Source organism: Chelonoidis abingdonii, chromosome 22 (assembly GCF_003597395.2).
Source record: "Chelonoidis abingdonii isolate Lonesome George chromosome 22, CheloAbing_2.0, whole genome shotgun sequence".
Classification (NCBI taxonomy): domain Eukaryota; kingdom Metazoa; phylum Chordata; order Testudines; family Testudinidae; genus Chelonoidis; species Chelonoidis abingdonii.
The window spans coordinates 7,820,773-7,834,213 of record NC_133790.1 but is presented as its reverse complement, the minus strand read 5'-3'; the positions used below and the strand labels follow the sequence as shown (position 1 = coordinate 7,834,213).

Here is a 13,441-nt window from a genome sequence, read left to right as displayed (position 1 = left end):
CTCCCGGCCTGGGGCTCAGGCCAAGCTCGCGCTGCCGACTCCCAAAGGCTGATGGGAACCGCCTGGCCGTCCCGCAGTTAGCGGGGAGCCGTAGCGCTTCAGTCCCAGGTCGCCCCAAGGGCTATTCACCAGGGCGCGGCGAGGCCCGGGCGCCCCCTGGCCGCGCCGGAGCCCAGCTCGGAATCCCGCGCCAGTCGCCGAGCTCCACGCGCTCAAAAGGACCCTGCGGCTGGGGTCGGCTCCGGAACCTGTAGCCCGTTAGCCGAGGAATAGGGAACCGCCGGGAGCTCAGCTCAGCCCGGCCTCATCCCCGCGAGGCGCCCCAGTTCGCAGGCTACTGCGCAGGGTCGCCACCTTGCCGGGAAAACAGCGGGGACACCTGACGAGAGTTATACCACGTCAGCCCCAGCCGACAGGGACTCGAATCCCGCTCCCCGCGTGCTCTACTTACACAGTCCGGTCGTACCGCGGTTCGCAGCTCCTGGCTGCGCTCCAGCAGCTGAAGCACGGAGAGCCGCACGCATCCACCTCCACTGGCTGAATCCCGTTCAGCTTAACTGACGCCTCCATCGCAGCTGTCCCGCCTCAGGCGGCCCACAAGCCCCTCCTCTGGCCGCTATTAGCCCCACCTATCAGGTTGCGTTATGCGGCTCACGCGCTGGACCAGTTCCCCGGAAAAATTCGAACGCCGCGCGAGCAGTTAAAAGAGGTTGGTCGCGAGCAAGCTCCACCCCCTCAGCGCGAGCTCGGGGCTGTGGAAACTCCTGCTCCACGGGTTGGGGCCGTGTCTGGCGAAGGAGCACGGAGGGGGGCGGAGCCATGGTACGGCCGCCCCCTGCCGGCCACTTTTCCAGCCCCCTGTAGGCGTTAATTGCCCGGCCAGCCACCGCCCCTTCTCTCGGGAGCTGCCAGAAAACCGGGGGTGAGATGAGAGGTGCCTAAGCCTGGGTGCACCCAGGGGTGAAAGTAATTTACAGGCTTTACCTGCCAGAGTCCTGGGAGGGGTGGCCTCAACCAGAAGAGGCAGGGCCTCTCAAGATTTAAAGACCTTTAAATCAACGGGGAGTTCCCAGCTGCAGAGGTGGTTGGGAGTCCGCAGGGCTCATGGGCAAATTAAAGGCCCTGGGACTCTGTGGCCAACAGAGCTCTGGCCTCGTTAAATCCCCACTGCAGCTCCAGCTGGGATTTAAAGGGCTTAGGGCTCCCATGGCTGTGGGGAGCTCTGAGCCCTTTAAATCCTGGCCCCAGCCTGGCCACTGGTGCCACAGGCAGGATTTAAAGGGCTCGGAGCTCCCTGCTGCTGCAGGGAGCCCAGAACCTTTTTAATCCCAGCTGCAGAAGCAGGACTGGACCAGCTTACTTTCACCTCTAGGTGCAGCCCTCCACCTTTCAGGGACATGCAGACAGTGGGCCAGCCCTGCTCCACCCTAAGGTGCCCACACCTGAGGGGAGGAGTCTGGGCCTGCGCTGCAGAGCTGAGTGCATTCTCCCCTAGAGGCGGCCAGGGGGGCACTAGGGTGCCATGGTGCCCTAGTGATCGCATTGTCAAATCCTAGAGATTAGCCCCTGCTAGGGCAAAGAGGACCGCAATAGCTGCAGCAAGGTTAAAGGTACCTGGGCCATGTCTCTCCCAGGCTTTTACAGAAAAGACACAGTCAATGCAAAGCAAAAGCAATATACTGTGTATTGATCGGTCCCAACTGCCTAGGTGCTGAGGGCTGCTGCTTGCACTGGAAATTGGGAAGGCTGAGACACTCTTGAATCTCTTACCCTGGAGAACTGGAAGTTATTCCATTTCTGCCCTTTGTTCATACACTGTGACAGAGCGCTGAAACATCCAGTTTTTGCATAGCTTAAAAAGGAACTGTATTTAACTTTTAGAAGTATAAGTAGCTACTTATTTCTAATTGCACTTAATTTTATCTAATTTTATAATTAAACAAAACTAGTGTCTTAAGGTAAAATTCTTGTACTTTAATACTTTAGGGATTTAGAACTACAGTATTGAGCTTTTCTACCACGAGCCAGTAGTGTAATTGGTGGAATTATACATGCTTGAAACTGAATTCATAAGACATATCTAACAGAACCTGGCACCTATATGAAATTGCCACAAGGTGACTAATATCATGAACACAGTAAAACAGTTACATCAAGGCACTTGTTGCTTGTCAGATACAGGGCATTACATGAATTACAACTATCAGTTTATACACTGTGATGACTCAAGTCAGGCGTATTTAAAACCACTTTATCAGAGAAGCTTGAGCAGCTATTTTATATATGTTGCAAGTCTACCACCCCTTTATTAAGAGTTTGAACATAACAGTTGCAAAGAGAAATTCTGTAACACTCAAGTACCAACATCAATTCTGGCCCATCAATTAATTCACAGACTACCTGTGCTAAAACATTTAGCAGGAAAAGTCTTTGGTATGAAGTTACTTAGTTATTTGTCACAAAGGTGTGTCTACAGTCAGCTGAAGCAAAATCTTTCAACATCAATATAATGCCTAGATTGAAGAAATTTGGCCCCTAGGCCTAGAGGTGGTTTGGTTTAACTATACTTTGAATTTCTCTCAAGCCAGCTACATCCTAATACTACTGAGAAATCAGTTTAAGTCTTTCTATAAGATAATTCAGCTTTTATTACATGACTGACACAGAACTAGTTACAGTTGCATAGTATAAAGCTGAAAGAAGAGCTAGTGTGTGTTGTTCAGACAGGTTGATACATTTATTCACAATACTTTTTCCTTAAATTCAGTTTCTTACTTAGCACTGTATTTAAATTCAGGAAACATTTATCTTTAAGACTATAGTCCTGGTTTGAATGCTATCAGTTTTATACTAGCAGCAAACCAGAAGTCAGATGTGCAGATACTGTTTATTCCAGACTCGTATGTATTAAGTGAACTAACCATATGAGCCAATATAGCATTTGGCTGGTAGGAGTCATACAAATCTTATCTTACAGGATTTGTTGCAAACATGTCCGTCGGTGTCTTACATTCCTTAGTGTTCCTTGCTCTATCAACCCTTTTAATATGAAACTATTAACAGATCTTTGGAACCTGAGGCCCATTTCTGATCTCACTTTTCATTTACACCAATTTAAATAACTCCACTCAAGTTAGAGGAGTTGCACCAGTGTAAATGCATCAAACTTTGATTTCAAATTGGATCATTTGAAAATGGTGGAAGGATCAAGTGAGAACACATTTTTACTAGGGCTGTTGATTAATTGTTGTTAACTCAAGATTAACAAAAAATATTAATCTTGATTAACTGCATTGTTAAACAGAATACCAACTGAAATGTATTAAATATTTTTGGATGTTTTTCCACATTTTCAAATATTGATTTTAATTACAACACAATAAAGTGTACACTGCTCTTTAATATTTTTGATTACAAACATTTGTACTGTAAAAGTGATAATTTTTTTCAATTCACCTCATACAAGTACTGTAGTACAGTCTCTTTATCGTGAAAGTGCAACTTACAATGTAGATTTGTCACATAACTGCACTCAAAAACAAAATAATGCAAAACTTTAGAGCCTACAAGTCCACTCAGTTCTACTTCTCATTCAGCCAATTGCTAAGACAAACAAGTTTGTCCACATTTACAGGAGATAATGTTGCCCACCTCTTATTTACAATGTCACCAGAAAGTAAGAACAGGCGTTTGCATGGGATTTTTGTAGCCTGCATTGCAAGGTTTGTACATCCCAGAGATGCTAAATATTTGTATGCCCCCTCATGCTTCGGCCAATGTTCTATAGGATATGCTTCCATGCTGATAACAGTTGTTAAAATAATAATGTGTTAATAAATTTTGTGACTGAACTCCTTGGAGGAGAATTGTATGTCTCCAGCTCTATTTTACCTGCATTGTTCCATATATTTCATGTTATAGTAGTCTTGGATGATGACTCAGCACGTGTTCATTTTAAGAATACTTTCACTGCAGATTTGACAAAACATGAAGAAGGTACCAATGTGAGATTTCTAAAGATAGCTATAGTACTCAGCCCAAGGTTTAAGAATCTGAAGTGCCTTCCAAAATCTAAGAGGGACGAGGTGTGGCGCTTGCTTTCAGAAGTCTTAAAAGGGCACACCCCAATGCAGAAACTACAGTCGGTCTGCTCTGCTTTGGATTGTTATCAAGCAGAACCCGTCATCAGCACGGATGCATGTCCTCTGGAATGGAGACTGAAGCATAAAGGGACATGTGAATCTTTAGCACATCTTGCGAGGCCAGTTACAACAGTGCCATGAGAACACTTGTTCTCACTTTCAGGTGACATTGTGCACAAGAAGCCGGCAGCATTATCTCCTGCAAATTGAAACAAACTTGTTTGTCTTAGCGATTGGCTGAACAAAAAGTAGGACAGAGTGGACTTGTAAGCTCTAAAGTTTTAGATTTTATTTTTGAATGCAGGTTTTTTTGTACATAGTTCTACATTTGTAAGTTCAACTTTCATGATTGTGTTTTGTATTGTGTGGTAATTGAAATCAATATATTTGAAAATGTAAAACATTCAAAAATATTTAAAAACATAATATTCTATTATTGTTTAACAGTGCAATTAAAATTAGGACTGTCAAGTGATTAAAAAAATTAATTGAATCAGGTCTTAAAACTCATTAAATTCTGTTACAAAAATAAAAATAGCTGTAAGGAAACAATAACCTCAGTCAGTGAGGAACAATAACTTTATTTTAATTAAATCCCTACCTTCACGCATGAGCATGATAGAACCCCCAGTTGAACTTTGGCAAAAGTCACAACAAAAAACAAACCAAGCAGCCTATATAGAATGGTGAAAATGCCATGGGTAAGGACACCCTACAGTTTTACTGCAGAGTAAATGCATTTAGAAGCCTCGCTTTGGCTCTGTCAACTATAACCATGTAATTAAATAAAGGCAGTCTTTCAAAATCACTTCTTCACTTCTCCAAGATCTTCAATGCTGTCATCATCCACCTACAACAAACAGATATTACTTTAAGTGGGGGGAAGAAAAGTGTGCATTCCTTACTATACCCTGCTGTGCTAGGCTCTTTACAGAAAGAGTCACTCCCTGAAGAGCTTCCCATTTAAGGCTCTCACCCTGTGATGAATTTTACATGAATGGATCTCTGGGTCCATGTACAGCCCCACTGAAATCAACAAGGCCAGTCACAGAATCCATTGCATAATGGGCACCAACAAATAATCAATGTACAAGGGCAGAAGAGAGACACAGGTACAAGCCAATAAAAATATCATGTTATAATTACATCAACAGACCCCAAACCACTTCTGAACCATCTGAATCTCAGTCCAACTACTTAAACATTAGCTAATTTCTCATAGGTAGCAACAGACATATGGTTGAGAAGGAACGTGATCAGCTGGAGAGACATTCCACACACAAGGAACAGTGTGGAAGAAATCATGGAGATTTTATATTTATCCAGCTATTTGTGGCCTTCATCACTATAGTATCCAAGCACCTAGCAGCAGATAATTATGTAGTTTTTGGAAAATGAGGGGATATTTGTGTGTCATGTTCTTATGAAGGATTAGGTACTGTTCAGGAGTGGACATAGCAAGGTAAACCACTGGCTCTTAGTTTGGTATCTTACATTTCTACCTGTGGCTACGGTAGAAATGAAAAGTAATTTCAGAATTGTATCACAAGAGCATGTGTTACAGCCTCATGACTTAACTAGTAATTTTATGACCATGATGTGATAAAAATAAGTCACTTTTACATTTACCTCAGGCCACTTCTCCTGGATTACATCAATAATGTCATCTGTAAAGTCCCCCTGAATTATGATTTCATCTTCTCCTGTTACCGAGGCACCGCAAGAGAATTTCTGAGCAAAAAACCTTTGTGCTTCCTTCAGATCAATTTCTGTTTACATAGAAGAAACGTATAGAACAAAGAGTCAATATCATAATGTCTTCTCTAGCTTAAACACCCAAAATTTAAACCTGCCTTTAATTAGGAAGATATTAGTAGCAACTAGTTTCATCATAGTTAAGGTTGTGCCAGGGTTTCTAGTTAAACCAGATCCATAAGTGTGTAACATATTTCAGGAACATTTATTCTCTGAATTTGTCCTTTGAAGAGAGAGTTATGCCATTTTAAATTTTCTCTACTATTTCTTCTCTACGTGGTCTCTACAAGTTCCCACTCCTGGGGTGAACCAATGGTGCAGCGCTGCATTGGGGGAAATGTGCAGAGACCATCTCCAATAATTCTGGTTAGAGGTGAGTAACCTTCATTTTTAGTAAATGACTTCTGCAGCAGAAAATTAAAAATGCTCCCTTTTTAAAGCATGATAGTTTTCCTGAAATTTGAGTTTCTTCTAACACAATATGCAATTCAAATAAATCACACACAAAAGTTTAACAGACATACATTATGTACTCTAAGTGAAAGAGTATTATGTTAAAGCCAAGGTTAAAGCTTGCCTTTTTAAAGGAATATGGGAAATAAAAGGAAGTTCAGTGTGGGTGTTAAGCTGTTTGGATAGTAAAACGATGAGTGAACTGAGGCTGCTCTGGTTGATACTCTAGCTTCAACTGTCTATTTCATTGATTATGGATTGTATTATTACGGGATTCACTTGAGCATTTTTAATCCCAAGAATTTGTGTGGAAATTCATTCAAGTAATTTGTTTTCATAAGCTTTTTCATTTATGTATTGACAGAGAGCAAATTGCTTTTATGTATATGCACAGTTACTTAAAAAAAAAGTCAAAATACACAATAGAGCAAAGACTGTTTGACTTAAATGCATACTGATACTGAGATTGACATGGACAGGTATAACTTCCCTTGCTGTGTCTTTGCTTACTTTTAAAAACAAAAATCAGTCGAAATAAGGACCTTAGAAGATAGCATTTCAAGCAGAAAGGGAACAAAAAGATAAAATAATTAAAAGGGAAAATATGTGAATAAGAGCTGCTGACAATATATTTTATTCTACTAAGAATTTGAAACTGGACCTTTGTAACCCAAAAAAGGAAATAAGATTTGGTAGTTCTTTACGTCAATTAAAATCATTTATATAGCATCATAAATGTACATGACACTTGATATCTAACAGACTGTAAATGTAAGACAGGTAGTGGCCATGTCTGGGCATGGAGGGAATTATTGATAAAGAAAAAAAAAAAAAAAAGATTGCTTGAAGTTGATTTTTAAGGACAGAGGTCTGGAGAAGCAGAGACAGGAGCACAGAGAAATAGTAGGACAGAAGAGTGAAATCAAGAGCAGGAAGAGAGAGCGACTCAAAAGAAGTTTGTTGCTGAATTTTTTCCTACTAATATGAGCCAAAAATGTTGAGTTAATATAACTCAATGGTCAAAAGCAAATGCAGTTAGAATAATGAAGTGTTCACTTGGCAAACTCACCAAAAGTTGCAAGGCCACACACTCTTGTGACATATTTCTTCTTTGCTCTAGGAATTTTAGCTATTGTAACTTTCTGTGGTACAGTCTTCTTTTTCTGTTTTATCTGACCCCTTCCACCTTTGAGACAGGACAAAAATCATGTAGAGGATTTGTTTTGTGCACCATTACCTCAACAGCTAATAAATTAGTTTTATAAAATGACCCAAAAGGTTGAGAAGTTGTGCTAGAGTGCATTTCAGCTGGTTGAAAAAGGATCCCAAAGTAGACAAAGATTCCACAAACTGCATGTGTAAGACAGGTTCTAAGTTTATGGGCCAGATTAATACCACAATCAACTATTTAGACCTTGCCTCTCTTTTGCTTTTTCTTCTCCTCCTCTTCTCCTGCTGTTCCTTGACCTTCTCCAAATCCAGTTTCCTGTTTTGGTGAATTTTCTTATTTTATAAAAAAGTAAATAAAAGTTTAATAAGTAGGACTCCCACATCTGACATACTGCATCTGCAAGGCAATTCTCAGGCTTAGTAAGATGTTACTTTAATGCCTATTCTATCATTGCAGTATCCCATCTGCAGACACGTTATGTGTATGGCATTATATCACCACATTTGCACAAATTAGACAAACATTAAAAAACTTTAGCCTCAGGCTACATTCACTATTCCAAAGTAGCCTCTCCATATAATAGTTTTTAGGAGACAGCGATTAGTATCAACATTGTCATTCATGTTCCAAATATACACTTCCACTCTAAACATTTATTTTTACCAGTAATACTTCCTATTTAGAATCCCGATAGATAGGATTTATTACTTTTCCACCTATGGATAGTTTAACTTTGAACTCACTCACCAGTTCAGTTAATAGCAATTCTAGATGTAATCTTAACTGAACAGATGACTGGGTGCAATAGGAAATTTCTGTGTAGCCCTGGGAGGAAGCTGTATATGTCATGTTAGACATTATTTGACAGAATATTACATATTCTCACATGTTGTCAAGCTATTATTTTACAGCACCCAAAAGTATACAAGGCCTTCACAGAAGCTATAAGATGACATAATACCTCCCTTAGGCAGCTTAATCTAAATTTTAGACTTAACATGACCAGAGAAGAGAGATGAATAGTAGGGAGGTAAAGATTATCACAGTCCAATTACACAGATCAGAGAATGGACAGAAGCAGAATGTTCAATTTCAGCAGTGTATCATAATATATCATTCTCACAGGATGTAGGGTTTTGTTTCTTTACACATGCAACCCTCAGTCTTTAGGTCACAAGCCCTGATCAACTGGAAAAATACAGAAAGATTCTTACCTACAGTAAGTTTTGCAAATTCATTTGGAAAATTCTTCTCTAACCATTGTCTGCATTTAGTCACATCAGGCATGTATTCACAGTACTAGGGGGAAAGGTCACATAAATTGTTATCTGAGAAATTACAAAATATATCACTCATACATAGTAAGTCTGATTAACAGGCAAATTAGCAACAAGGTAAAATGCAAGCTATTTCTTCATTTTGCTTGGGGACATGCACTTCAGTTGATTTCATTTATTAGCTGGCAGTAAAATTTTAGGTCTGGATTGTGGAGTGAAATGGAGCTGGTGTAAAAGCTGGATTTGTGGAGAAGTTGGACGGGGTGCAGGAAAAAAGCAGAAGCAAGTAAAATAGGATCAGCCTAATTGATTAGTGACTGTGCTCTGCACCACCTTACAGGAGACACGTTCAATTCCTCAGACCAACAGGGGCTGGGCAAGACAAACTATGCAGGTGCTGTTTGCTATCCAGGAGACTGGAGGAAAGTCATCTTGTATAACTCAATGGTGTCTCCTAGATCAACACTGACTGTTTCCAGGGGAGATCTGCACATTCTTCTTCAGCCAGATAGTGGCTGCAGCATAGAACTTTAAGGGTTGAAGGATAGCAGCCGGAGAAGGGCAGTGAGAATCCCCATAGTGAGTACATGGAGATCTCAGATGGAAGAGGGAAGAATAAATCCAAATGTGAAATGAACTCACCTCTGTTGGCAATGAACAGACTGGGGAAGGAAAAGAAGGAGATTATTAAGAAATTTAATTCCCCACCCATTAATATTTCATATCAAGAACAATCCTTTTGTCATTTTAATCTTTGGGTGACTTTATGCCACTACATTGACATCTATTAACCACACTGTCTGCTAGCAACTCAGCACCCAGCCCTGAGTTCTGAAAAGGTACCAAAATGTTGTGCCTCTCTGCTAAATTTATCTACTAAATCACATCCTAAAAACAAGAGAACATATACCATGTCTTATCAGCTCTCTAAAATATTCTGTCACTTTCCCCTATCCATTACATTACAGTGGTTACCTTTCTTTACTACTGAATCATGCTGCCTACCTATAGTCCTAGTACTGGACATGCAGGAATAACAAAATGAAGATCCCACTGAATATACAATCTATATTCTATAATTCTGCACCTATTTTACACTAAACCAACGCATTTGTCTCAGTCTAAAGGCCCTAAATTCAAGCTTCAGGAAAGGTAGACCACAATGCATTGTAGAGACCCAACCTGCCCTAGCAAGAGGGATGGACAAAGTGATCTAGTGGGTGTTTGTCCCTCGAGCCCATAATAACAGTTTTCAAGAATACACACCATGCAGTTTCTTCATATGCACTCTTAATACTCATAAGTAATAACACTGGTGTCTGTATAATACAGAATCAAGAATTGTGAGGCTGAATCTCTTGGAGCTACTGCAGTCAAACAGTTAGTGTCTCAACCACAAATTTTAATAGCCTTTCATATCTGACACTTCACATATAAAATTCTATAGCTATATTATGAGGCTGTAACATAAAATGATAAAAACCAGGAAGTCTTCAGCTGAGGACAAGAAGACGTCCTTAACTCCGAGAGCACAGAGTGACAACAACTTTGAATCTTCTCACTTGCTTAGCAATACGAATGCCACTCTAGCATGAAGCAACTCTAGTATTGAAATGCTGGCCTTCCTGAGCTGCGCCAAACTAGGAAGTGATTCTGGGAGGTACTCAAAACTTAGTCCAACACATCTTGATTTGTGACCAAAGTCAAGATTTAGACATCATTTAGATTTACTTGAAATGGAAACACCTCAACAGGGCTTTTTCCTGTCAAGTCATAAACACATCTATAGTGCTACAGAACTAAAATATCATTTAAACCCAGGATCCAGAAGATGAAAGGCCAGTGAAATAACCACCAAGTCCTTGCCACAAAAATGATGTTATTTTATTGAGGTCAACCAGAGTTTCAGTTTTCTCCTACTAGTCATTTGTTCAGACACTATACATTAGACTCAAGGCTCAGCATGAGAATAATCTCTATGGCCAGGGAGAAAAAGAGCAGAGTGCGCCCAGACCTTTCAGGCAAAATTAGAAGACTTCTCCTTGAGGCAGATGATATTTGCCACAGGAGATTACTGGATCATCTATTTAATTTTGCTGCCCCCAAGAGAAGCCAATATCCAAAGAAGAAAGGCAGAGCCCCATAATACACCTAGCCAACTATGCGATATATAGATATTGAATAACTCAAAATTATTCAGTCCCTTTTTAAATCTGGCCATAATATTTGACTCCGATATCATGCAACAGTGGATAAAGCAGGCAGACCCAACTGTACAGAGAATTTCCTTCCCTTAGTTCTAATTTTATTACTAGTATTACAGTAATACCTAGAGGCCCTAATCAGGATCAGAGCTGCTTTGTGATAGCGACTTTACTCTGTACAGAAAGGGCCTCAGCCCAGAAGTGTTTACAGTCCAAGTGTGATGCCCATTAATTTAAGAGAGCAACTCATTCTTCTTGTATAGGAAGCCATAAACAGACATCCCAATTGAGAAGTCTTGTTTAACCCACCACAAATTCAAAGTACTGTCACAAATGCTTGAGGAACACACCATGTGACAGTACTTTGAATACCAATGCTAGGTTAAGAGTAAAAACACAGAGATCCGTAGCATGAAGCATTACAGAGAGGAGACTGTAGAGTGCAAAAAGCAGACCCTTCCCCAGTTCTGCAAGCAGAGCCGTATAGCTGGAAGTGGATCTCTTGATCACCACCTGCACTGAGCTATTGTCATTCGTACAGCACCAGAGGCATCATATGTAAGTGCCTCCTCAGCACTTGCCTCCACAGTAGAGGACCCGGAGGGGATAGTCTGCATCTGACCTGGCGTTGCTCCTTAGGTCTCCTTTGTAGTCAGGGACTGTAGACTCAGCTGTATCCGTTGCCATCTCACAAGCCTGCAGGCCACAAGAGGAAAGTGTAGTTATGTTTTTGTTTTAAATTGCTGAAATATTGGAGGGTGAAGAGTAAATCATCTTCCCTAATGTGCCCATTTTAGAGGACTGCGGAGGCTCAGAGATTAAAGCTCATGTTGCTACAAGGATGTGGGGGAAGGGGAAGCAACAGGAAAGAGTGGAAAGGGACAAGTAACAATAGCAACATATGGGGAGATGGTATCATGAGGTTGTGGATGCACAGAGGATGAGATATAAGGAAGGGCATAGATACACAGCACATAAAGGAGGGGTGGAAGTGAAACATGCAGGGTGAGGTGGGGTAAAGTGAGATGTGGGGTGTTATGCTGTGACAGTCGAGATGAATGGTGGGTGTGTTGAGGGGACTGTAGGTACATCAAGAGATGGAGTGGTTATAATCAGCATTAGAGGGATTGGGACAAATGTTGGGGTGCCTGTAGGAAACATGAAGTCTCCAGGAATTGAGGGCATATGGGTGAGGGGGACAGTGGAAAACAATGTGGGGCCTGGGCATATTGACTGAAATGTGGGACATGCCAGGGAGGGTGGAGCAGACATAGGGTGACCAGATGTCCTGATTTTATAGGGACAGTCCTGATATTCGAGGCTGTGTCTTATATAGGCAGCTATTACCTGCCCCCCCCCCACCCTGTCCCAATATTTCACACTTGCTACCTGGTCACCCTAAGCAGACAGGATGAGTCATACCTGGGGGATCAAACCAAGTCGAGGGTGGGGGTGAGGAGTGCCAGTAGAGGGAGGATCAGAGAGATCAGGATGCAGAGTGCCACGGGTCAGGTAGTGACAGGGCACAGGCAGGATCGGATCAGATGGATAGGGGTGGGGTGGAGTGCTGACAGTGGAGGAGAGTGGTGGTGGTGGGGGATTATACAGAGACAGGGTGGGAAGGGGCTGGGGGTGAGGAGCATCTGAAGAGGCAGAGGTGGTGGGGAATGATCAGAGGCATCTGAAGGGGAGGGGTGAGGGAGGGGCTGAGAGTCAGGATGGGGAGGGGTGACTGAACAGGAGGAGGTGCCAGGGAGGATGGGGGGTGCCTGATGGGGAGGGGTTACCAGGGAGATCAGAGGGAGTGAGGGGTTCCAGGAGGAGGGGGTCAGAGGTGCCAGAGGAAAGGGTGTCTAAAGGGGAGGTCAGAGGTGCTGGGTGAAGGGTGCCCGAAGGAGGTGAAGGATGCCAGGGGCATCAGAGGAAGTGTCTGAAAAGAAGGAGTGTCGGGGAGAGAGTGAGGATTGTCTGAAGGGGAGGGGTACCTGGGGCCAGAGTGGGTGAGGGGTGTCTGACAGGGAAGGGTGCGGGAGGGAGTGAGGGGTGTCTGAAGGAGAGGGCTTCTGTGGGGATGGGGGTGTGTGTCTCTGATGGGGAAGGGTGCTGGGGAGGTCGGGGGGGGGAGAGGAGTCTGATGGAGAGGGGTGCCGGGGGATCAGAGGGGGGGAGGAGGAGTATCTAAAGGGGAGGGGCTCAGGAGGGTGGAGGGGTGCCTAAAGGGGAAGGGCGCTGGGGGCGGGGTCAGAGGGGGTGAGGGGTGCCTGAAGGGGAGGGGTACTGGGTGGGTCAGAGGGGGTCAAGGGTGTCTGATGGGGAGGGGTTCGGACAAAATCACAGGGGGTGAGGGGTGTCTGAAGGAAAGAGGTGATGGGGGAGCCGGGGGAGAGGGGTGTCTGAAGGGGAGGGGTTCCGGGGGGTCAGAGGTGTCTGAAGGGGAGG

General features: G+C 42.9%; 1 protein-coding gene across 1 annotated transcript in view; it reads right to left on the bottom strand.

Moving 5' to 3' along the window:
- Positions 1–4,698: 4,698 nt before the first annotated feature.
- Positions 4,699–13,441, bottom strand: part of DENR (density regulated re-initiation and release factor) — a 10,358-nt gene continuing 1,615 nt past the window's right edge. The window contains exons 2-8 of the mRNA XM_032800726.2: positions 11,584–11,698; positions 9,441–9,460; positions 8,736–8,820; positions 7,770–7,853; positions 7,420–7,536; positions 5,772–5,911; positions 4,699–4,992 (exon numbers count right to left, since the gene is read on the bottom strand). Of these exons, the coding sequence (XP_032656617.1) occupies positions 4,948–4,992; positions 5,772–5,911; positions 7,420–7,536; positions 7,770–7,853; positions 8,736–8,820; positions 9,441–9,460; positions 11,584–11,689 (597 nt within the window). The 5' untranslated portion in view covers positions 11,690–11,698 and the 3' untranslated portion in view covers positions 4,699–4,947. The remainder of the gene's footprint in view (positions 4,993–5,771; positions 5,912–7,419; positions 7,537–7,769; positions 7,854–8,735; positions 8,821–9,440; positions 9,461–11,583; positions 11,699–13,441) is intronic.